Below are 23,190 nucleotides of genomic sequence, written 5' to 3'. Positions count from 1 at the left end.
TCATTGGCAGATAATTTCATGAAAGGCATATTTTTTTCTTTCATAGCATTTCCCTAGAACTCTGGAGAATAAAGGAGTCATTCATTAGAACTGGGAGGATGGGCAGAGCCTACAGAATGACTGACATGTGCTTTATAGCAGTTCAGTCTTTGAAGTATTTTAAGCTGGTATTGTTTCAAAATACATGAAAATGGATTTGCTTGAAACTGCAGAAATCAGTTTCCTGTATTATTAACTTACAAAGAAAGATTAGTTCTCTCAAATAGGATCTCTAATCAACAGACCGTCTTTCTTTCCAGTTCAATTTAATAAATACATATTGAGCACCTCCGTGTGCAAAGGTTACGAGAGTTGTGGAAGAGAAAAGATGAAAACACTCTTTTTGCCCTCAAGGGCTTCCCAGAGAGATAGGCCATTATGATCTGAATATTGGCCATTTTGTCCACTTCACTTTTATAAGTGCTGTATTAAAAAATACAATAATGGAAACAAAGTATGTGGCCAACGTATAAGATAGTTCTCCAGCCACTTAAACCGCAGGGAGGTCGAAGGAGTCAACACTCAGAAGTGAAGGTGGATAGGTCATTAAGACAATGCAGTGCAACTATCTTTCTAAAGTATGAACTCAAACTGGTGAATTGTTTATTTTTGTAACACCTCTAGTCAGAGATGAATTATTACCCACAAAGAAAACAACGCCCTCTTTAGAGTACTCTAATTATTAGAAAATTATTATAATATTAAGCCCATATCTGTCTCCTTACCCCTTTGAACCTAATTCTACCCCTGGAGACAAAAAAAAAAAAAAATTGAATGGCCTGGTCCCTTAGCTACCCTAAGTCTTACTTCCTTTAACCTTTACTCATGTGAAACAGTTTTGAGTCCCTTCCTCTAAACTTGCTCCAAATAGAGCCAGTTTCTCTTTTCAAATAAGTCTGTTTCTTGTGAATACCGTGGAAAGGTGTGTACTTGCATGACCCACACCCACCTTGTACCCCACGTCTCAACATTATCTATGAGACTGTTACAATCTGTAGCTCAGTTTTTTCAATTATCAATCTCTGCAATGTTGACATACACACATTCACTGAGCATCTTTCCCCCACCCCGCAATCTATGCCTGACAACTGCTTTCGTTTTTAAGAGTTCCTTTGGATGATTGCAAGGAAATGAAAGTATGTAGTTTTAAATGTATTCAAATTCTCCCATAAAAACAGCAACTAGAACAGCAAAACAGAGCCATGAACAATAAATATATACATAAAAACAAGACAACGAGGTATCCTCATGAACGCTCAATGAAGAGTGGGTGGAAAAGGACAAAGAACTAAGTGGTCTCGTCATCCATGAGAGAGAAAAGACAGGGAGTGTAGCAGGGCTTCTGACAGCCCTGAGAATGGAAGAACTTCAGTATTAACAACATGTATTCACTGGAAATGTGACCAAAACTGGAGAGGGCTCTGCTGAATCCAATTCACTGGGCGAGTACAAGAGGACAGCCTAACAGAAAGTGATGTGAATAGAAGCATCAGAGGTTCAAGCCACTGGCACTGACAAGAGTGATGGATTAAATCATATCCATTGTGGAGCGTACAGCTTGCATAACCATGTTGTTTAACTACTTCTATGTTTAAGAATTACCACCTTAAAACCACTCTGGAACAAAGAAGAGTATCAATGAGTGTAAAAATATTCACTGTAAAAAAGATGCATTTTGAGCCCAAAGTCAATTAAATTAATTTACCCTGGCCATTCTCCAAGTCATTCTTACCTTGCATTAGGTTTTTGCAGTTAAATTTGAACGAGGTTTCTCCCATGTAATGAATGAGTTAATGAGTAACACCTCCAAATTCTCTGAAGATAGCATTTCCGTATGTTGGTGTTTTAAGCTCAGTAGAAGTCACAGTTTACATTCACAACTCCAAGAACATTCACTGATTGTGTAGGAATATTTTGTATGTCAAGATAGATAAATAGAATACTTCATCTGTTCACCTAAGGTTGAGAGCTACAGAATGTCTCCAGGGTGATTGGATTTTGGTGTGGAAGGAACTATTTCACCAAAGCACATGAACTTTTTCGTTTTGTTTTAGTTTTTTCAAACTTTTATTTAAGTGTTTTTTTCCAAGACCCATCAGATCCAAGTCAAGTAGTTGTTTCAGTCTAGTTGTGGAAGGCGCAGCTCACTGGCCCATGTGGGAATCAAACCAGCAACCTTGTTGTTAAGAGCACCGCGCTCTAACCAACTGAGCTAACCGGCCGCCCCTAATGTTTTTGTTTTTAATGGTCCACACCCCCTGCCCCCACACAACCAACCCGTGTTGCCATTATGCTCAGATTTGTTTCTTTTCTGTTTCCATCAACTTCTCAGGTAGCTGGCTGGCTCACACTTTCATTCATTTATATGCAGATATATATATACAATATATCTCACACACACACACACATACATATGTGTATATATACATATATATATATATATATATATATATATATATATATATATATTTTACAAACCATAAAGCAATTCCTGTATTCAGTATATGAACTCATACTTAGCAATTTACATTCTGTATCAAGCCATTTCTATGTGAGAGTAACTTTACTGAAATCTTAATAAAAGACTTCCATTAGGAGGACCGGACACATAAGCATGGCTTTTAAACAGACAGCCGTCATCTTTGGAAAAATGGGAGTCACAGAGAGGGAGGAACTATTATCAGATCAAGAAGTATTCCATTTTGCAGGACTTTCAATCAAAATCCATTTCCTCTGACCAGTTAGTCAAAGACACTGAGTGCTTTTGCCTACCAACCTCAAAACAGAATGCAAACCGTGATATATACACAGAGAAGATAACCCAGTGCTCAAGCAGCTTCTACTCTAGCTGAGGAGCCAGAGTAAGGCATCTGTGACACAGCTGAACAACACAAAACTGCAGTGGAATAGATCATTTCAGCACCCCCATTTGTTTTACCAAGAGAAAGAGAAAAAGGGCTCCATGCTTTAAAACAAATTGTGTTCAGAACAAAACTGCCATAGGAACGCTACCTGGGGTGGTAAAAAAATCAAGTATAACAGAATACTCCCTCCACATCCATCACCCACCAATCATTAAGACAATTATTTTTTATCTTTTTACAAATTAGGGCTCCACAGGGTTTTGTTAAAAAAAAAAAAAAAACTTCAACGTTAACCAAAAACTCAAGTTTGGAAACCACTGAACTATTAATACAGGACCTCTAAGGTCCCTTCCATTTCTCAATGTTCCACAATGTTAGGATCTCTTAAACAATCAACTCTGACTTACCACTGAGATCACCAGATTTTGAGCAGATTGTTCAACATTCTGCTCATTGTTTTTACAGTGTCTACTACCTTAGGATGATAATATGTTGGTTTTCGAGAAACACTGGTAAATAGAAAAACTGGGTGATACGGCTTCAAGTGGCCCTAAGAAAGAATCAACAGAAATAAATACAATATTCCCTTCTGAAAGTAACTACAGTTAAAAAAAAAAAAAAGTTCAACTGGCAAAATAACTGAGGACTTAGTGGGTGTAGCTGGCTACCACTGTAGATGTTTATTCTCAAACTGTTTAGCAATAGTGCACCAATAGCACTTATCTTAACACAAAGCTATTTAACTTTGCATATCACATGGTAAATGAATTGTGTAGCAATACCTTTAATTTTAGGATTAAATCCCACTGTTCAATAGAATAATTAAATGCCAACACTGATTTTTTAAGAAACTCATTATGATGAAGTGAATACCTAAGAGTACCTGAACTTATTACAACACACGCTACCATCAAAACAGACAGGTAGAAGCCTGGACATATTATCCCAAAAGGCTGAACACAGTAAACGGCATTATTTGACCCCAGCCTGTGTACTCATTTTCCTTTACTGCAATTCCCATGGAGTACAACCAATGTCAATCATTACAAAAAAAACACAAGTAAAGAGCCAAAGAATATGCTGGGTTTGGGGATCTCTAATCTGGTATAAATTCTACCCACAGGGAAAACAACCACAGTAAGTGAGTCAGTTATATATACATAAAGTAGATCTGAAATGTTCCTCCAAGGAAAAAACACTATCATTTGGCTCAAATATGAAATTATACTGATTCTGTTCGTGAATGCCTTCGGTTCTCTGCATTCTAAGTTTGAACCATGGGTCTGTCCAGTTTGTGCACATGGCCTTCAGGGGTCTGCCAGTAGAGGGGCTGGGGTGTCTCTTGTGACAAGCACCTATCAATATGCTGCCAAGAGGCAGGTGCATTCGAAGACCAGAACGACCTTCACTCATCATGCAGAGACAGAATGTTGTCACTAAGTGCCCCTCACCCACCACTGGGCGCACATGTGCACACACACAAAATTAAACAAGACAATACCAAAAGTGACAACAAAACTAAAACCCAAATGATACAAAACAATTTACGGATGGTGTCCCATTTAGGTACAAGGTAATATGTTCCGTACAAACTTCTCAGAATTAGAAAAACTGCAGTGCCAGATGCCTTTTAAAGGAAGAGATACATGGGCATAATTGGGTTCTCAGAAGCATCATTACCTGACAGACATCAGAACGGATGCCAGTTTTCCAGAATCCTTGGCTACTTAGCTCGACCGTTACTTCTCTTCTCATTGTATTCTTCTGGCGTATTTTTTGGAGCGCTTCCTAGAAAAGAATTCATTACAATGAGGAACCTGACGGTTGTAAAGGAATATTAAGCCAAACATCAAACATTAGAAAATAAGCTGAATTTATTCAATATCACCCTTACATTCAGGTAGTCAAACCTCTTCATGCCAAATTACAATAATTTATTTGAAAGGAAAGCCAGAAAGCTCAAAGCCTAGGGTAACTAGATAAGAAAAAAATAATCTAAACCAAATCTACCATTCTGGTGAGTTCAAACAAAAAAATGCCCTTTCACTGATAAAAGAAACTAATGTAGTGTTTGGGTTTTGAAATCAACATGTAAAAATTATATCCAGACTTATGTTGTGCCATTTACATCTCAGGAAGTCACTCAGCACATTAACCTACAACCCACGAAATTCTAAAAGTTGCTTTCAAATTTGCCAACCCCTTATAAAAACTGTTGCAGCAAGGGTACATTTTATTAAAAAAGACAATAATCCAAAACTTCTGCAAGGCATAATCAGGAACTGACTCTTCCTTTTTATAGCTCTTCAAATAATTGAGTACAAAAATAATTTTATATTTGTATACTTATTCAATAAAAATCTTATAGGAATTCATAATAACAAGGAACCACCTCCACCACCTCCACCATCTCCAGGCCAAACGCCACTGGAGGAAAGATAAACAGAGAACTTGAGAAGTGCACACGACCACCTCTTGCCCTGGGTGCACCAATACAGGGACCTTTCAGTCAGCTGCTCTGCGCCCTGCTTCCCTCCTTCAGAAGGAAGTGACCACAGTAAGTGACAAAGCCAGAATTCACACTTTTCCCAGCTTCAGAGACTTGCTCTTATACTACTGTAGGTAGCAGAATAAAACCTCACTGAGACAAAATCTGTTTTGATACCAAATCTGTCTATTTTGAAAATTATAATTAAAACATAAATGATCCTGGAATTTAGGGATAATACTACCCATTCGTAAAGAAATATGGAATTGAAAATATAAATTACAAAATAAATTTGCCCTACTAAACTGACAGACATATGGAAGACAATCCTTCACAACCTTAAGACCAAGAAATTTGAAGACGGCCTAAGGTTGTATTATATGCTGTCTAATTAATTATTTAAAAAAAAAACTGATCTGGCGAGTTTTAAACCTTAATTTCTATAAAAGACATATTTATTCCCAATGGCAGCAATCCATTAAGAAACTAGCCTTTTTAGGGGGAAAATCATCCCTTAGATACTAATAAGATGGAAAAAAATACCTATTAGCATACTAATGTGACGAGAGGAGTAAAGACTGATTTTTGGAAGTATTTTTCTATCTTATTCTAGAAGCAGCTCCAGGCAACAATCCTGAAATAAACCTGAGAAACGCCATCATCAATCACAGAGGAACGGGGTTCGATACCCACCTCTCTCTGTGCCAGTTTCTGTTTGTCAGTTTGTTTGACTTTGGGACTGTTTGCTAGGAGGTGGCGAAGTTTCACATAACTCTTCCATAGTTTCTGGTACCTAAGGAAAAGGACAGACATCAGACAAAGAGAAGACAACTCTGAAGTCCAACAAAGCCAGTGGTTTTAACAGACCTGCTCAGTCATAAACTGCATTCTTCTCAATACCCTTAATGGCAGCAAACCGTCATTCTAAGGAAGGATATGGTTTTTGAGGTTGAAGGTCAGGATGACCAAGAGTCATCTGGAACCTAATTATTAAATTGATTATTATTGCTTATTTGGGTTGAAAAGGAGGTGACACTATATAGATAAATCTCTCCGGAAAGAATTCCAAAGGAGACACACAAAACCAATAGAAACAGATAATGTTTCTTATTGTTACCTCTTTCAAAGTAACACATTTTATTGATACCTGTACTTTCTGATGTCTGTAAAAGAAAGATCCTTTACTTATTAAGGATACTGTCAGCCTCTGAACTGCCTATACTGAAAGTAAAAGTTGGAGAGCATTAGAAAAGAGAAGTCTATTTGTGCCAATACCTAAGCTACATAGCTGTATCCATTTTTTTTCCACTGGGGAGGGGAAAAGACAAATGGTGTACACCAATCTGTATACACCATGACAAAAATGAGCACTTTTGTAACCGAGTAGGTGATAACCTGGATCAGTCTGAAGGATACTGTTAAAAGCCTGGGAATGGAGACAATCCATTGAGTACTTCATCAATTCACACTCCTGCCATCTGAGTCCACGAGAGCCCAATCACATTCTACTAACATTTCTCTGACAAGAAGGGACTTTCAAAGGATTTTCTGTCCTCTTGAAATTGCTTCTGTCATTGAAACTGCTCCTTTCTTGGCCTTAGCTGGGTCTCTCCTTTTTTGATAACATTTTTTTTAGAGAATGGAGGAAAGAAAGAAGTACTTACACAGTGCCTGGTTCACTGCTTCATACTTTTATCCAAAGGGGGGAAAAAAAGAACAAAACCCTTTAGCCTCTTCTAATACATTAGCCAAAATTGTATTTATGAATTGAAAATCTCCCATGCCCTTTTGTCCCATTATGAATCCTTTAAAAAAAAATAAATTAAGTCAGGAAACTGTTTAACGAGGTAGAAAATTCAAGCACTCCTGAAGAACATAATGGTACTATTTCCATTCCCATATATCCTCATCTTCTCCCGGAAAAACACTAACATGCCAGTTTGAAAAACCCAAACATGGAAAGTAACATCAATTCTAAGAGTCGGAAGTCATGGCTTCTCCTTCAAATACAGCCCTTGACTTCACATGGGATTTTGAGTTCTTATTAAGATGCCCCAAAAATAGAACTCTGCATAAATTCAGCAGTGCTAGGAACCAACATGGTACTATTTTCCTCTAGAGGGCATTGAAAAAATAAAAATAACAGTAACCATTACAATTACAAATAAAGGAAACAGTTCCTTAAAGGTTAAAAACATACAGGACTCTTGTTAACCAAGATTGCCAAGGACAAGCTATTGAAAGATAGTTTCTTGCGGACAAATATGTAGAGAAAATAATTCTTCAAGGAGCTACCAAAACTTGTTTCATTTGGTAACCTAAATTTGGAAACATGACTCATTTCAGGTCTTATGTTTTAAAAAGGAAGACTAAAGAGTAGTCCTCTGCTAATTCAGCTGTTAGTAGAAGGTGAAATTGGCTAAGACAAACACTGAGAAATATCTTACTGTGGGTCTCCTGCATAACTCAACTGTGCAGGGCGGATCCCAAAATGGACGATAATTGGAAAAGTAATCACATCAGGGTTGAACTGTTCACGATCCAGTTGATCAATGCGGACAGAGCTTGGTTTCTACAGAGAAAAATCAAAGCCATTTATTCCCATAAGAAGTCTTTAAGTTTTGACTTTAACCTAAGTAGGGAAGAAATTAATCGGATTTTTTTTCTAGGAGAGCCTCATCCCCAAAGGGAAAATGTCATTTAGAACCCTTTAATCATAGCAGAGACACTATACAAAAACAGTAACATCACCCTTGTAAATGAGTCTGTGCCATTTGGCATAATGAACAATGATTTTGTCCTTTTTTACAGTCCACACAGAAACCTTTAAAAATTAAACTTAAAAGGACACCCAGTCAGATATAACTTTTCCTTAACCTCTCCAAAGGCACAAGGGAAGTAGTCCACATCAAAGAGAAAAGATGTGCTGGCTTATTCTGCTTTAATTTTACATTTCAAATGAATAGCTTACTGCTAACTCAGGATAGAAAGACAGAGGCCTCCATATAAATGTTTTTCCACGCGTTCTCTGTGTACCTAATGTAGCCCTTTAATTCTAAAATTTTTAATTAGAAGGTATGGTAGCACAAAGGCCAAATAGTTAAGCTTCTCTCATTATGTCCATGTAGGCTGTTTTAATTTTAATAGAGAGGCTCATGTCTTTTTTTTTCCCAAGTCTGCTAAAGGAAGACATCAACAGCCAGTTCCTTCTTAAGTTACTACAAGATGAGGAACTATTAATATTTGTAAATTACCTTTCATACTGAAATCTTAAATTTGTGAAAATGTGGTAAAATTATGGAGAGTAGGTTACCATGTTTTATATTTTAGCAACCTCCTTTCTTACACTCAACTCTCAGGGCAATGCCAAACTCAAAACTAAATTCTTACTAGGAGATTGTGGCTCAGCTGCTTCAGAGCCAAAGGCTACAGAATTGATCCACGCAGACGCCAATAAGCTGCATTCTGTCGCACAGCAATGCCCAACTACTGGAGTCTGGTGGGGGGCCTGGTATGTCCAGGACAAAGCGGCTTCAACGTTAAAACTGGGACAGCCCCCAGCGGCTGGGACAGGCTCGTTCCTCTGTCCACAGCTCGAGCGGCAGTCAGTGACCTGACAAATCTAAGCAGGTAACAAAGAGAATACATTTGTGTAAGTTCATCTGCCTTAGTTTAAATACAACTGACACTTAAGTTTTTAAAGAATATTTAAATGTCATGTAACCATCCAAATTTCCCTGGTATCTTAAAAAGTTGATCTCTGTTCTAGAAATTAATAACTAAAGAAGGTTTCAGTCATAGGTAACCTAATATAAAATTATTTAAATGCTTATCATCAGTAGCACTATTATTTAGGTCTAAGAATTGTTTCCAATATTTTGTGCATCAAAACAGTTGGATGGGTTTTTAAAAGAGGAATAGCTTAACTGAAAAATGCTGGTGAATTATTCATGTTTCCATGATTTGAAAAATCATGCTATGGTATCAATAGAGGAAATAGTGATTTAAAATATCAATAGTATCTCTAAATTTATAGGGGTGGTGGAGGAATGAAGTAAGTTCTAGAATTTAGCCACGCCCTACAATATCTATCATACCATCTTTGCAGAAGAATAAAAACCATAATGACCAAAATATTCCCTGCCAGGGGCAAAGTGCCAAGAGAAGGAGATTAATTCTTTCAAGTTCTGCAGCAATAAAGTACTTAATGTGGCCATAATGGCTTAAAAATTTAATAAATTCCCCAATATTGTTACCATTGGGCAATCTTTCAAAGCAATACCACAGAGGATGAAATGTGGTGCTGTGTATACTCTGCCCTATTCTCAAAAGGATAGAATGAAAGGCTATTTTCATGATACTAAATTTTCAGGATATTTTCAGTCCTTATACATATTTTTCGGTAAATACTAAAAGAGAATTAACTTCACCATGTCCCTAAGCCTGGCACCCAAATTTACCTTTCTTAATTTATTTCCGATTACTTTCCAACATAAACCTTTTATCCTGACTTATCTGACTTCCTCCTTATCTTCAAAACTGGCCATCCACCGTGCCAGGTCTGTACCTTTGATCCTGCTGATCATTTATACAATTTCTCAATTCCTTACAGACCTCACTGGTGTTGATGAAGATCCCTGGCAGCCCCGCCGAGTGTTCTCACCTAAAACTACAGGCTTTCCTGGCTGGTCTTTCTACTGGCTGGTCCACTGAATCAGCAGTTCATCACAGACGCCGTCACATGGACAAGCATCACGTACAATCCACACACTTCACTAGCACCTAGCTCATATCGCGGTCCTCAGCAAATGAGCTGCATGGCTGTGGCAATGGAATAAATACATGTCCTCTACGCATTGGCTCAAAAACAAGCAATGAGTGAGTCAGGAGCCCCTGCGGATTTTTGTTAAATACAGATCCTTGGGCCCCATTACTTGAGAGTATACAGAATGGTAAAGAGCATGACACTCCAGTATGTCCAAAAGCTCTCCAAATGATTCTAGGATTTCAGGGAATTTTAACCATGCCATGGAAGAAAGCTCCAGGGTGAAAGTGTTCCCAAAGTGTCCACTGTAAATCACAGGACACGCTTCAAGGGGACCCACCAAAATGAAAAGGTATGTATCCTACCACCATCACTCCCACCTATCTTCTGACCTAGCTATAAAACTGACAGAACAAATGTAAATTTATGCAACTGTTTAAGGAAGAAAAATTAAATTCACAGTCATATTCTCACAGGACTATGACTTGTATATTTCTTTTGAAGTTACTTTAACAATTATTATGTGGCTTAACATAAACAATAAAAACTGTATGACTTTTTTTAGTTTTAAGTGAGTTTTATGCTTAAACATATTTTTATTAAACACTTTCATTTTCGAGTTCTGTTTAAATTAATCAGCATTAAGCTGGAATGTTTGACTTGCAAATACCAACATTTTGTTTGTGCAGATGTTACTGTCATGGTACAAAAAGTTGACCCAGAGTTTTTATTTTTATGAATTAAGACTATTAAACAATTTGGCAGCCTTTTTAAAACAACAGCTTTGTTTAAATAGATTACTCTGTTTATTTACATGGAAATGTTTTAATTCTCCATTTCTAGAAAACTTTATCTTGATAAGATGCCAACATATAACTATTTTATGAAATAACATATTTTCAAGAAAAAATAATTTTAATAGATAAAACATTCTCTTTATAAGAGAAAGCTAGTTATCTTTTAATTCTCTGCTTTTAATTTTTATATTTTTACTTCAACAATTAACATTAGAAACTAATGTTCAAAAATTAAGAAACAAAATAAATGGGAACTATTTGTAATAATTATAGCAAAAGATCAATAAAAGGATCAATAAAAAAGGACAAATACCACAAAAGAAAATTAGACACAGGATATTAATAGGTCATTATCAAAAGAAAACATGAAAGGTCAATAAACATTTAAAATACCGGTTTTTGCTAGAAACCAAAATAAATACAAAACTGAACTAAATAATATTTTTTCCTTATCAAACTGACAAAGTTTTTTGTTGTTAAAATAGTATAACCAATATGAAGACATGGATGGTTCTCATACTTTCCTAGTCAGAGTGCAAATTTTACAACCCTTCTGGAAGGCATTTGCAACACGTATCAAAAGCCTAGTTCTGTGCATACCTTCAGACTACTAATTTCACTTACAGGACTTCTTCCTAAGAAACTAAATGGACACATATTCAAAGATACATATATATATGTTTGTATATGTGTGTATACATGTGTTTCTACACACATATACAAATTCAATACAGCATCATTTGTTACAGCACAAGTCTGGAAGCAACCCAGGTACCCAACAACAGGTTAATTATGTAACTTAGGGGCCTTTTTTTTTTTTTAATTACACTCCTAAAGAAATTTAAGACTATAGAAAAATGATAATTTTGTGGTGGCTCTTTCTGGAGAAGGATGAGAAGGAAAAGGTCTGAATATTTAATATAATAATATTTAACAGTATGATGCCCATTTTATTTCAAAACAGTATGAAATACATCTATTCTAAAGAGACTAGGGAAGTAAATAGTATCATCTCTGGACAACAGAATTACGGATCATTTTTATTGTCTTCTTTGGGCAGTTTTTCTATTTTCCTAATTTTCTATAGTGATGATATATTACAATACTCTATGCTTAGAAAAAAATCCAATCTGAACATATCTAAAAATTTCAAATTTCTCCATAATGCACAGAATCAATGTACTAATAAGATGAACTTACTACTAAGTACGCCTATATTGTAATATTTTTTCTTTAAAATACTAACTATTTTTAAATAACTAAATATTTTAAATAAAATAACTAAATATTTCTTTAAAATACTAAATATTTAAAAATAACTCAAGGACAAACAGCAATGAGCACGTGAAGCTTTGGCAATGTTGTTACTGTTTTTGTGAAACACTCAGACCTGGAAAGAAAGGGATTCCGTCTCTGAGGGTGTGGGCACTACAACGCACCGTTCCGGGGTTGGTGACGATCATGCCCTTGCATTCTTCTGCGTATTTCTGCCACTCGAGTTCTTCCCACTGAAGCATATTGGCAATCTCCTCCTCAGGAACCAGGGCTTTGCTACACCGCAGTAAGTACAGGAGAATCTGGTGCATGGACAGCACTTCCTTTCCTCCGTCTTGGATGGGAGTGGACAGACAGGGGAGAATAATGCCACTCAATTAATAGCCAATCACCAGTCAAAGAAGGGAAAACAAGACCATGGGGGAAAAAAAGTGCATTTACATAATAAGGTAATTCAGAATTTATATTGTTTAACCAGGTGCCAAATAATCCGAAAGCCACTGATTTCACTGTTGAACAGTGCTCACAAACCATCTCATTTACTAAAACGGCAAGAGCAACATTATAAATGATAAAAGGCTCCCTCTGTGAGGTATGCATATAAAAAAAGTGCCTACCTAAATAAATTTAAAAACACCTACCATAAAGAACCAGAGTGTATAATATACAGAACCATGTTAAGTCTTCAATATTTTATCATTCTTGCTAGGGTAACAGATGAAAGCTCTTTAGAAGTAATGTTATTGTCTTAAGGAAATTCTAAGCTTTTGAGATATTTATGGATGTTTTCTACAAGCTATTGTTGTGTTATGGTCTAATTTTTTGGTTCTAATGTGCTGCAGCTGCTGTGATGAATAGAAGTAAAGAGCTTGTACTAATATCATGAAGATCATTATGGAGTTAGTATATGGAAAAATACCAACTATTCTGAGGCTTACAGAAGCATATATTACCAAGTACGGAGGAAAAGAGAAAAAAACAACAAAGGACAAAATTAAAGTACCTCAGAAAAAGCTAATTAATCTGGTACTTGATGAACCAAAGACATTCATTTAATCTGGGCATGAATTCTGGGTCCACTGGCTTCTGCCTCCTCTTTGGGCTTAGTTTCTTCACCAATATGCATAAGAACCTTGTACCCCTTTTCTTTGCCTAGGCCCACCCAAAGCAAGGGCAGAGCCCTGAAGGTTTACAGGGTAGTGACTACCATCTCTGGGTCATGAGATATACCAGGAACAGCAGTATAGGGCCAAAATTTCATGGAGAAATGAGGGGACTGAGATGAAGGGGATGAGCGGGAACAAATGAGAGTGTCCTATTTATGCTGGAAGAGTTAATGACACCCAAGGAATTTGGCGTACCAAACACGGAAAAGGATAAAAGATTTTAATACAAGTTGCTATGGCCTAAGAACTTGGACACACCTCCACATCTCAGAAAGGAGAGAGTAAATACCAAGATTTCTTTTTGATTTGTGTTTTTTTTAAAACTCTCAGGTGCTACTCTGAAACTAGACAGCATTGCTGCTATAGGGCTACTATATATACAGAGAGTGCCAAAAAAATGTATACACATTTTAAGAAAGGAAAAAATGTATTAAAATTGTAATACTCAATATATACCAGTAACAAAAGATGAATGCAAGTCATGTGTATACATTTTTTGACACCCACCCACCCCCAGTATATATGCATATATATGCATGCATTCATTCATTAATCTAAATATCTGTCCATTCATTTCGCAAATATTTACTGAGCACCTATTATGCAGCAGGCACTCTTCCAGACCCTGGAAACATAGTGGCAATCTAAATAGCTGAAGCCCCTTATATTCCAGTGGAAAAAAAGAGACAGTAATGAAGACCTATATAATACATCAGGCCAAGATGAGTGCTATGAAGAAGGATCAAATTGGGCAAGAGACTTCAGCCACATTAACAGGGTGGTCAAGAAAGGCATCTTTGAAGGGGTTCCATGCGAGCGAGGACTTCGAAGAAGCAGAGCAGCCCATCATGCAGCAATCTGGGAGAAAACCGTCTTGGGTAGAAGAAACAGTGCAAGTTCCAAGGTGGAGCGGAAGTGATGTGTTCCAGGAAATGCAAAGAGGCCAGTGTGGATGGAGTGAAATGAGCATGTGAGGGAGGCAACAGGAGAGTCAGATCGTGCAAAGCTTTACAAAGCAAGAACTCTGGATTTTATTACCAGAAGGGAGTATATGTTTCACCATAAGGTGTCAAGCACTATGAGTGGTCCCACATTACAATCACGGGGGGAAAAACAATCACAAGCTCTAAGCCCTCAAGAAGCTAACAATGATTAATCACAATTTCTAGAAGAATCTTTGTAGATAATATTCTGAAAATAGAGTTCTCTTAAGCAAATACACTGAGCTTCTCTAAAAAAAGAAAAAACTGTCCAAGAAATGACTAAAACACAAAATATAACCCACCCACATGAGACCGTGTTCTGTGTACTGCCTCAGATTATGTTCACAGCAGAGCAACGTTTTATGCCTCATTACAAAACATGTGCCTTAGACCCAGGAGTCACCTTTGATTAACCAACTTCGGTGGTTAAGGACATATTTCTCAGAGTCTGTCTCAAAGGACATTTCAATCCACCTGCGGGTGACATGTCTTCCTCAATGACATTCCCCTCCTTGCTAAGGAGGCCAGCCAATCCATAATGCCTAGTGGTCATAATGTCTACCTGTCAATCTGAGCCCATGGTGATCTCTGCCTCTAGGGGGGCTGAGGCGAGCAGGTGGACAAGAGAATCTAAAGCCGGAATATGTTGACTTGCACAGCACGTGTACACATCCAGAACAGCAGATAAAGGACACGCAGTCTTGAGAAGAACTGCCACATTACTGGATTCGCTAGGAACCAAGGAAAGAGTAAATGCCATTTGGCTCCTACTCTCTGTATTTGGGAAGATTACTAACAACACTGTGGGCCTGTACGCATGCATGAGGAGTGTAGGATACCGTAAGAAGGTATTGTTTTGCTGTAAGGATCAGAAAAAAGAACAAGATTTTCTTTGAAGACGTTGGTGCGTGGTGGAAGTAGCAAATATATGCTAAGTATACAAACCAGCACCAGAATCTCACCACAAGCAGTTACAGATGGCTGGCTTCATGGCACTTCTGATAAAGGTGAAATGGACTACAGGCATTGAATTTAAAGCAAAAAGACTAAAACACTAAAAGAGCTACCAGGAGGGAAATATTTAAGCCTACTAAGGCTTAAACCAAGGGCACTGACTAATTTAGGAGATCACCTGCAAGATACTAAAGAAAGAAGACCACCACATGCTTACAAGAATGCTTCTACCTAGTCTGGGTGCAAAGCTGCCAATAAGGGAGGAGAGTTTTATAGCAGCAGAGAAACTAGAAATCATTTTTTTAAAAATATACACACATCAGGTGCAGAGCTGGTAGTGTCGACTAAGAAAGTATAAATCCATGGTGAAATCGGCTAAATATTTAAAATAGCAACTAAAACCTAAAAAGACAGATATTTACCACTGTTAGAAAGTGGAAACCCGGGGCAGATAACCGGAGGTGAAAGGTTTATCAAGGAAGGGGATTGAGGCACTGCTCCAGGTCTGAGAAGGAGGTACAATCCTTAGGAAAATATAAGAAAAGGTGGACAAGACTAGAGAGTCCTGCCAGAGCCTGTGGGCCGAGGGCTGTATCCCTCATACCCAGCCCAGCAACAAAGACACTCATAAATATCTGTGGAATGACTTTCTGAAACAGATAAATAACATGGCCACTTGGTCACAGACTGCCATGAATTTACTAATGTTAATGAATTGGCTCTTTTGGCTTGTCTGCTTTGCTACATGTTTATGCTAGCGATTTATGGAACAATGTCACTGAGGGCTAGCAAGTAATTTTTATCTTGTTGGCTGAGATAAATAGGACATGATATAAATGAGAAATTAGAGCGGGTAAGCTAAGGTTAGCAGGAATTGAGCCAGCCCTGGGACTGGAACCATGACAATGGCTCATTATTTGGGAAGAACTGGAGTGTGTGTTTCAGGGAATGAATCTGGACAGTCATTAATAAACTGACAGACTTTATAAACTGTTTCTTAGAGACCCAATTCTCTCCGTGTATACTGCTTGATCACTTATATGCTTATTTGTGGGAGAAGGCAATTTGTTAGGGAATTTGTGTTAAGAATATGGCTGGCTACACAAGTATTTCTCAACAGTCTAACAATCAATTTTAAGAAATACAAACATGTCTTCCTCTTTCCCTACACTGAGAATAACTGTATAACTGCATTACTGTATCTCCTGTATAGTCCTACTAAGTTGCCTTTGTATAATCTTAATTTTTGAAAATTTGTATTAACAACAGGTATTTTCTAACCTTTCAAAATAGAAAGTTATATTAAGATGCTATATCAATGTTTTTTTCAAACTACACTTGCCTCCCTGGGAACTCTGAGATACTTTCCCAGCCTTTGGCCCTCTGTCAGCCATACCAGAGAACTACTTCTCCAGAACGGGGCAATTTCCAACACTCGATGTGCTAGATAATCAATTTGCACAATTGATTCAGGATTTCCAAAGCTTTACACAGCAATGATAGAAGCAATGAACAGGCTTTCCCGTAAATGCAGTCTTCCTATCTTGAATGATGCCCTGCCCAGCCCCAGCCCCAATTATTGTTAAAATAAAACCTTAAACTGGCTCTAGGAGAGTTCGTTTCAACTATTTGACTTCTAGGGGTAGAGGCTGGGAGAGGGAAGAAACCAAAATTTTGAAAAATTCTTAAAATCTCAAAAATCTGGTTGTTCTATGATTTGACTTCTGGTAAAGCGACCTGCACTGAATAATCCTTGGTTTAAACGGTAAGCTTAATTTTGGATAAATCTGTATAAAGCAATTGAGACAGCTGTCTTCAAAACAGGTAAACTAGAGAAAAGTTATGATGACTGATAAACTTTCAATTAAATATAATAAACTGATATAAATGGAAAGCAAATGAGAATGACAGAACCATGAAATATCTGAAATATATGAGAGCTGCTCATTTTCGTAGGAGTTCAAGCAAGACGCAAATAACAATGAGGTTCACCCTCTGCCTACAGAAGACAAGTAATATCCTGTGTTGGCAGATATACAGGAAATGGGCATTGTTAAAAATGTTGGTTACAATGACGTCCTTTTTAGAAAGAGTACCTAATTATGCCCTTTTTCGAGAGAACTTGGCCAACATCTTTCCAAATGTAAAATGTGCATAACCAATTCTTAACCAATAATTTCACTTCTAGGACACTACCTTTTAAAAAGCATTGACATAAATGCCAAAGGATAGATGCACAAGACTATTCCTGAAGTATTTATATGTAATGGGGAAAAAATAGGGGCCTCTAAAATAGTCTTCACTAGAGGAATTGTCAAAACAAGTAATGTCCATTCATACTATGAAATGCTACGTAGGAATTAAAGAATGAGGCAATGTATTTTATAGAGGATGTCTGAAATAGTTGAGTGAAAAGTAAAGTTGTGTAACATATTGAGTGTTAGCCCACTGAAAGAAAACAGCATAATTCTCCCTACACAGGTTAAAACAAATACAAATCAAACTTAAGTCATTTTCAAACACTTAAAAGGGGTGTTCACTTTTTTACCTTATACACCTTTGTATTGTTTGTGTATACATGCATGCATATACACAGTCAACTCAACTTAGGGCAAAGGTAATATCCCAATTCTGTGAAGAAAGAATGGTCTTTTCAATAAATGGTGCTGGATCAATGGAATATCCCTACTGAAAGTAGTGAATCTTGACCCATATATCTAATACCAATCGTAAAAACAAATTCGAGACAGAGTATGAATCAAATCTGTATGAAATTTAGGAGAGTATCTTGATAAACTTAGGGTTAGGCAAAGATTTCATAAACAATATATAAAAAGCTCTTGGCATAAAGAAAAAAATACATAAGCTGAACTCCATTAAAATTAAGAAATTTCTTTCATCAAAAATCACCATTAAAAAAAAATCACCGTTAAGATGGTGAAAAGACAATTCACAGAGAAATACTAGAGACATAGATATAGATATAGACATATAGTCATTTGTCATATAGATAGATAGATAGATAGATATAAATATATACATATATACATCTATAGATACATAGATATAGACATGCCTTTATCTATATATATGTATATATCAATATATAGATACAGGTATATCTATGTAAATGTATATATCTATATCTATATACCTATCTATCTACCTGTATATATAGATATATATAGATATCTGATAAATGATTCATATATAAAAAATACCTACAAATAAATAAGAAAAAGGCAAAAATAACCCAATAGAAAAATGAGCTAGAGGGGCCGGCAGGGGTGGCTCAGGTAGTTAGAGCTCCATGCTCCTAACTCCGAAGGCTGCCGGTTCGATTCCCACATGGGCCAGTGGGCTCTCAACCACAAGGTTGCCAGTTCAATTCCTTGAGTCCCACAAGGGATGGTGGGCTCCGCCCCCTGCAACTAAGATTGAACACGGCACCTTGAGCTGAGCTGCCTCCCGGATGGCTCAGTTGGTTGGATTGCATCCTCTCAACCACAAGGTTGCCGGTTTCGACTCCCGCAAGGGATGGTGGGCTGTGCCCCATGCAACTAGCAACGGCAACTGGACCTGGAGCTGAGCTGCGCCCTCCACAACTAAGACTGAAAGGACAACAACTTGAAGCTGAATGGCACCCTCCACAACTAAGATTGAAAGGACAACAACTTGACTTGGAAAAAAAGTCCTGGAAGTACACACTGTTTCCCAATAAAGTCCTGTTCCCCTTCCCCAATAAAATTTAAAAAAAACAACAACAATGAGCTAGACACAAACAAGCACTTCAAAAGACAATATTCAAATAGTCAATTGATATATGAAATAGTGTTCCATTTCATTAGTCATCAGGAAAATGAAAATTAAAACCATATTGTGATACCTCTAAACACTCGTCAGAATGGCTAACTTGGAAAAAAAAAAAGAAAAATGCCAAGTGTTGATAAGAATGTGGAATAATCTGTACTCTCATTAAGTACTGCCAATGGGAAGATAAAATGGTACAATCACTTTGGAAAACTGTTTGAAAGTACTTACAAAGCTTAATATAAATACGAATTTCCACTCCTAGGTATACACCCACAATAGAAAAGCATAAATATATTTTCATTAAAAGGCATGTGCAAGTGTTTGGTGAACACACACAGGTATATACTATTTGAAAAGAGGCAACAACTGAAAATACCCAAATATTCATTAATCACAGATACATTAAATACATCTTAATTTCGTCATACCAAATATTATTGTAAGCTGTGAGAATGAAGCAACTACAGTTAACTCTAACAACAGGTGTCTCAAAAACATCTAAGACAAAAGAAGACAGAAATAAAAAAGAATGTATAATTCTAAATTTTATAATGCAAAAGCAGGTAAAAATAATTAATACATGGTGTTTTCAAGTCAGAGCAAAGGCTACCCTTGAGGAGCTGGGTAGTGATTGGAAAGGGGCTCTTGGATGTTGGTAATCTTGATCTGAGTGCCGAGTACATGGTCATACTCACTTTAGGAAATCACTGAGTTTTATATTTACGATATGTACACTTTTTAATATTTGTATTATACACCAATCAAAGGTTTATTTTTTTAAAATGAGAGATAACACCAAAGAATGATTGAAAAGCACATTCACTCATTAGTAACAAAATACATGACTATTTAACGAAGGCACTATTACACCTGATTAAACAGCAGACAAGTATTTACTGAGTGCCTGCTTTGTGCCAAGTAATATGTTAACACTGATACCAGGCAGACACCATTTACGCCTTAGCCTCAAGGAGCAACAGTTGAAAATTTTAAAAAAGAAGGAAGGTGGGAAGAAAGCAGAGAAGGAAGGAAGGAGGAGGAGTCCAAAATGTGAAGATGAATTAATAATGCATTTTTCATGGCAGCATAAACGCATGGGATTATTTTGACAAGAAATGTGGCACTACACATCATGATCTTTAAAAATATCCATCCGCTCAACAAATTATTAAAAATTAGGATGCAAATCATATATTTGTATGATGACAACTATATAAAAAAAGCCTATGCACAGAAAACATGAAAATATATCAAATTGCGTTTTTCCTTTTAATTCATCATTTTCTAAAAGACCTTTAATGAAATCACGTTGTGAAAAATCAACCATAATGTGCCACCCAATACCAAAATGGACTTTATACATTAGGTATTTTTCTGTATCCTTCAGGACTTTTTTAACATGTGTACTTCCAAAGGGAAGTCTAATGAAGAAGTAAATCATGTTTGAAAAAATAAAACATTACCCCTACATAGTTAAGAAAAACATTTTTGTGTTGAAACCCCACAAAGTAAATATCTGACATAAGATTTTTCTTTAAGATGATTTTAAAACTGTCCACTGCTTTTAGAGATTCGCTTGGTGATAAAATGCCTAGAGGCAGATAGAGACAGAAAGGAAAGGCTTTTCACCACACTCATCTGACACCATTTTCTAATCAGCTCACTGCTAAAGCTCCATTATAAAATCAAAGATGTGTTCACTTAAAAAGAAAAAGGACTTCTCCATAAAATAAAACCACGTGTACAAAGGGGAAGAGCTTTTGAATGCATTTTCCAAACAAAATAAACATTAACAATAACACTAAAAACATGAGAAACACTATTCTAAGATAAGAATAAGCCATTGTGACTAAGTGTCTGGACTGAGGAAAGAGTATCAAGGACAAAATCTTAAGCCCAAGGAAAATTTAAACTAGAACGAACAGACAAGAAACAAAAGTCACAAAGGATGAATCAGCTAGGAGGAAAGTACGGAGAGCTCAGCAGACAGACAAGGTCAAGTGCCCTGGTACCACATTAGGAAGGAGACTGAAACTGAAGTGTCCACTGGATTTGGTCTTTTGGAAGCTGGCCTTGGCATCAGCAGCAGCAGTGGGACGGGGACAAGGTTAGAGGGTGAGGTGCTGAAGCAAAGACTGGCTGTGAATGGACCAGAGTCTGACAGGCTCCAAGGACGGTTCTGAGACATGGGAAGGCAAGACCTCCTGCCCCCAGCGAGACAGGAGGCATGAGGAGAGCATGAGCCTAAGGCTGAGTTTCTGAAACTGCTGATACGTAGACGTGCGCAGAAAGCTTACATACACACTGAAAAACTCCGCAGCTGACATCATAGACCACAGACTGATCTCAGCAGCCAAATTTTTTCCTCCAGATCACGGAGTGACCCCCATACAGGAGAAGCAAAGGCAAATGGCTGAATTCACATTGCCGTGGAAGATAGTGGTTAGCATAAGGCACTGAAGCTGCTAGAGCTGAGACACAGAAGTCGGAGCACAGGACTTACGCAAGAAAGCAAAGAAGGGTCACTGTACGCAGGGAGAAAAGAGAAGACTCAAGTAGAAGCAAAGAAAATAAGGGCAGGAGAGGCTGACAGTATAGAAGGATGTCACCAGAAATCCTGGTGAATGAGATACCAGAAAGAGATCCTAGGGATGAATTCATTTAGGGTGGTGAAGACTTTGCAAACAAAAGACACCCAAAGATTTCATTACAAACCCAACCATTTTTAAAAATACTAAATATAATGCCATATCTCACAGATAGATTCTTGATAAACATTTAAAATTAAAATATTGCTTTAAAAACATAAAAGTCATATATTGACTTATATTTTTTAATTTAGTGAGAAGAAAATATTGTTTTCACTGTAAAAAGAATAAAAGTATGTATCAAAAAAAAGAAAAACCACCTCTAATACCATGACCTTAGTACAACTATTTATTGCAGTAATTTTTTAGCATAGTAATATTATATATAAAAATTTATAATTGTTTTCCAATTAACTGTATGCATTTTTAAGCCCCATGCATTTTTTCCATATTAATTTTAACACTTCCGTGATAGTTTATCAAGTAGACTTTCAAAATTTATCAACTGATTCTCCCATTGCTCATCTAATTTGGGGATACCATAAATTATGCAGGGGTATAAATCAGCGTGTATAATTTTACATTTCCATGCCTGACATAAGAAGTAGATATTTACCAGGGTCTGAGGGGGACAGTAGTCCCTAAAGATTGAAAGGAGAATGGCAGGCTTATTTCCAGACACACTATCTCATTGGGTCACTGACAAGACCTAATATTTACCTGGAAGAAATCTTACAAAACGTGGCATGAAATGAAATCTCGGGCAGCAGGGAGGGCTGTCTTCAAACAAAGGACCTAAAGCAAGTAAGTGAAAAGGAAAGAAAAAATAAAACAGCCTTAGAAAATGAACACTGCAACTTAATTCCTAAGATACATGATAATGACCAAAAAAATACCACAAACATCTGAGGAAGATTCTGGTGGGCAGACTACTCAAAGTAAGACGAGAGTGAAAGTCCCAAAGATATATGCGGCATACAGTATATACGGTAAAACTATTTTTAGAAATTCAAGAAATACATAGATTTTTGTTATAATTTAACTACTGCATGATACAATATGCTTGTGTTTTAATTCCTTTCCATTTTAATCAATACAACTTGCAAAGAAAAAAAAAGATTACTACTAAAAAACTTGGTTTGAAAAGACATTCATCAATACACTGTTTTGAAAATAAATAAATAAATGTCTGCTAGAATATAGATACCTCAAAAAGAGTAAACTATGATCTAAGAACCAAGTACCAAGTTTTGAATCGATGTAGCTCACAGTGTATGAGTTGTGTTCTGGGCTAACCAAAGTTTTGTTTTAATAAAGTGTCATCTGGGAAGAAGTTTATTAAAGTTCAACAGATTTAAAATATTAACGAATGAGACTTTCCCTAATACATAAATCAAGTTAGTTACTCATGATAACTGATATCACCTTCTTAAGTATCAGTTAGGTGATAGGTAACGG

The 23,190-nt window shown here is 36.8% G+C and overlaps 1 protein-coding gene across 14 annotated transcripts in view; it reads right to left on the bottom strand.

Moving 5' to 3' along the window:
• DROSHA (drosha ribonuclease III) overlaps nucleotides 1-23,190 on the bottom strand; it is a 111,561-nt gene that overhangs the window by 45,842 nt on the left and 42,529 nt on the right. For 13 of the 14 annotated variants that reach the window (XM_074329031.1, XM_074329033.1, XM_074329035.1 and 10 more), the window contains 5 exons: nucleotides 22,453-22,527; nucleotides 12,393-12,562; nucleotides 7,839-7,963; nucleotides 6,085-6,184; nucleotides 4,584-4,691 (listed from right to left, as the gene is read on the bottom strand). In XM_074329031.1, coding sequence (XP_074185132.1) covers nucleotides 4,584-4,691; nucleotides 6,085-6,184; nucleotides 7,839-7,963; nucleotides 12,393-12,562; nucleotides 22,453-22,527 — 578 coding nt within the window. The remainder of the gene's footprint in view (nucleotides 1-4,583; nucleotides 4,692-6,084; nucleotides 6,185-7,838; nucleotides 7,964-12,392; nucleotides 12,563-22,452; nucleotides 22,528-23,190) is intronic. The other variant, XM_074329038.1, reaches the window with a different exon arrangement.

The sequence above is a fragment of the Rhinolophus sinicus genome, linkage group LG03 (assembly GCF_036562045.2).
Source record: "Rhinolophus sinicus isolate RSC01 linkage group LG03, ASM3656204v1, whole genome shotgun sequence".
Lineage (NCBI taxonomy): Eukaryota > Metazoa > Chordata > Mammalia > Chiroptera > Rhinolophidae > Rhinolophus > Rhinolophus sinicus.
This window is presented reverse-complemented; position numbering and strand designations above follow the sequence as displayed.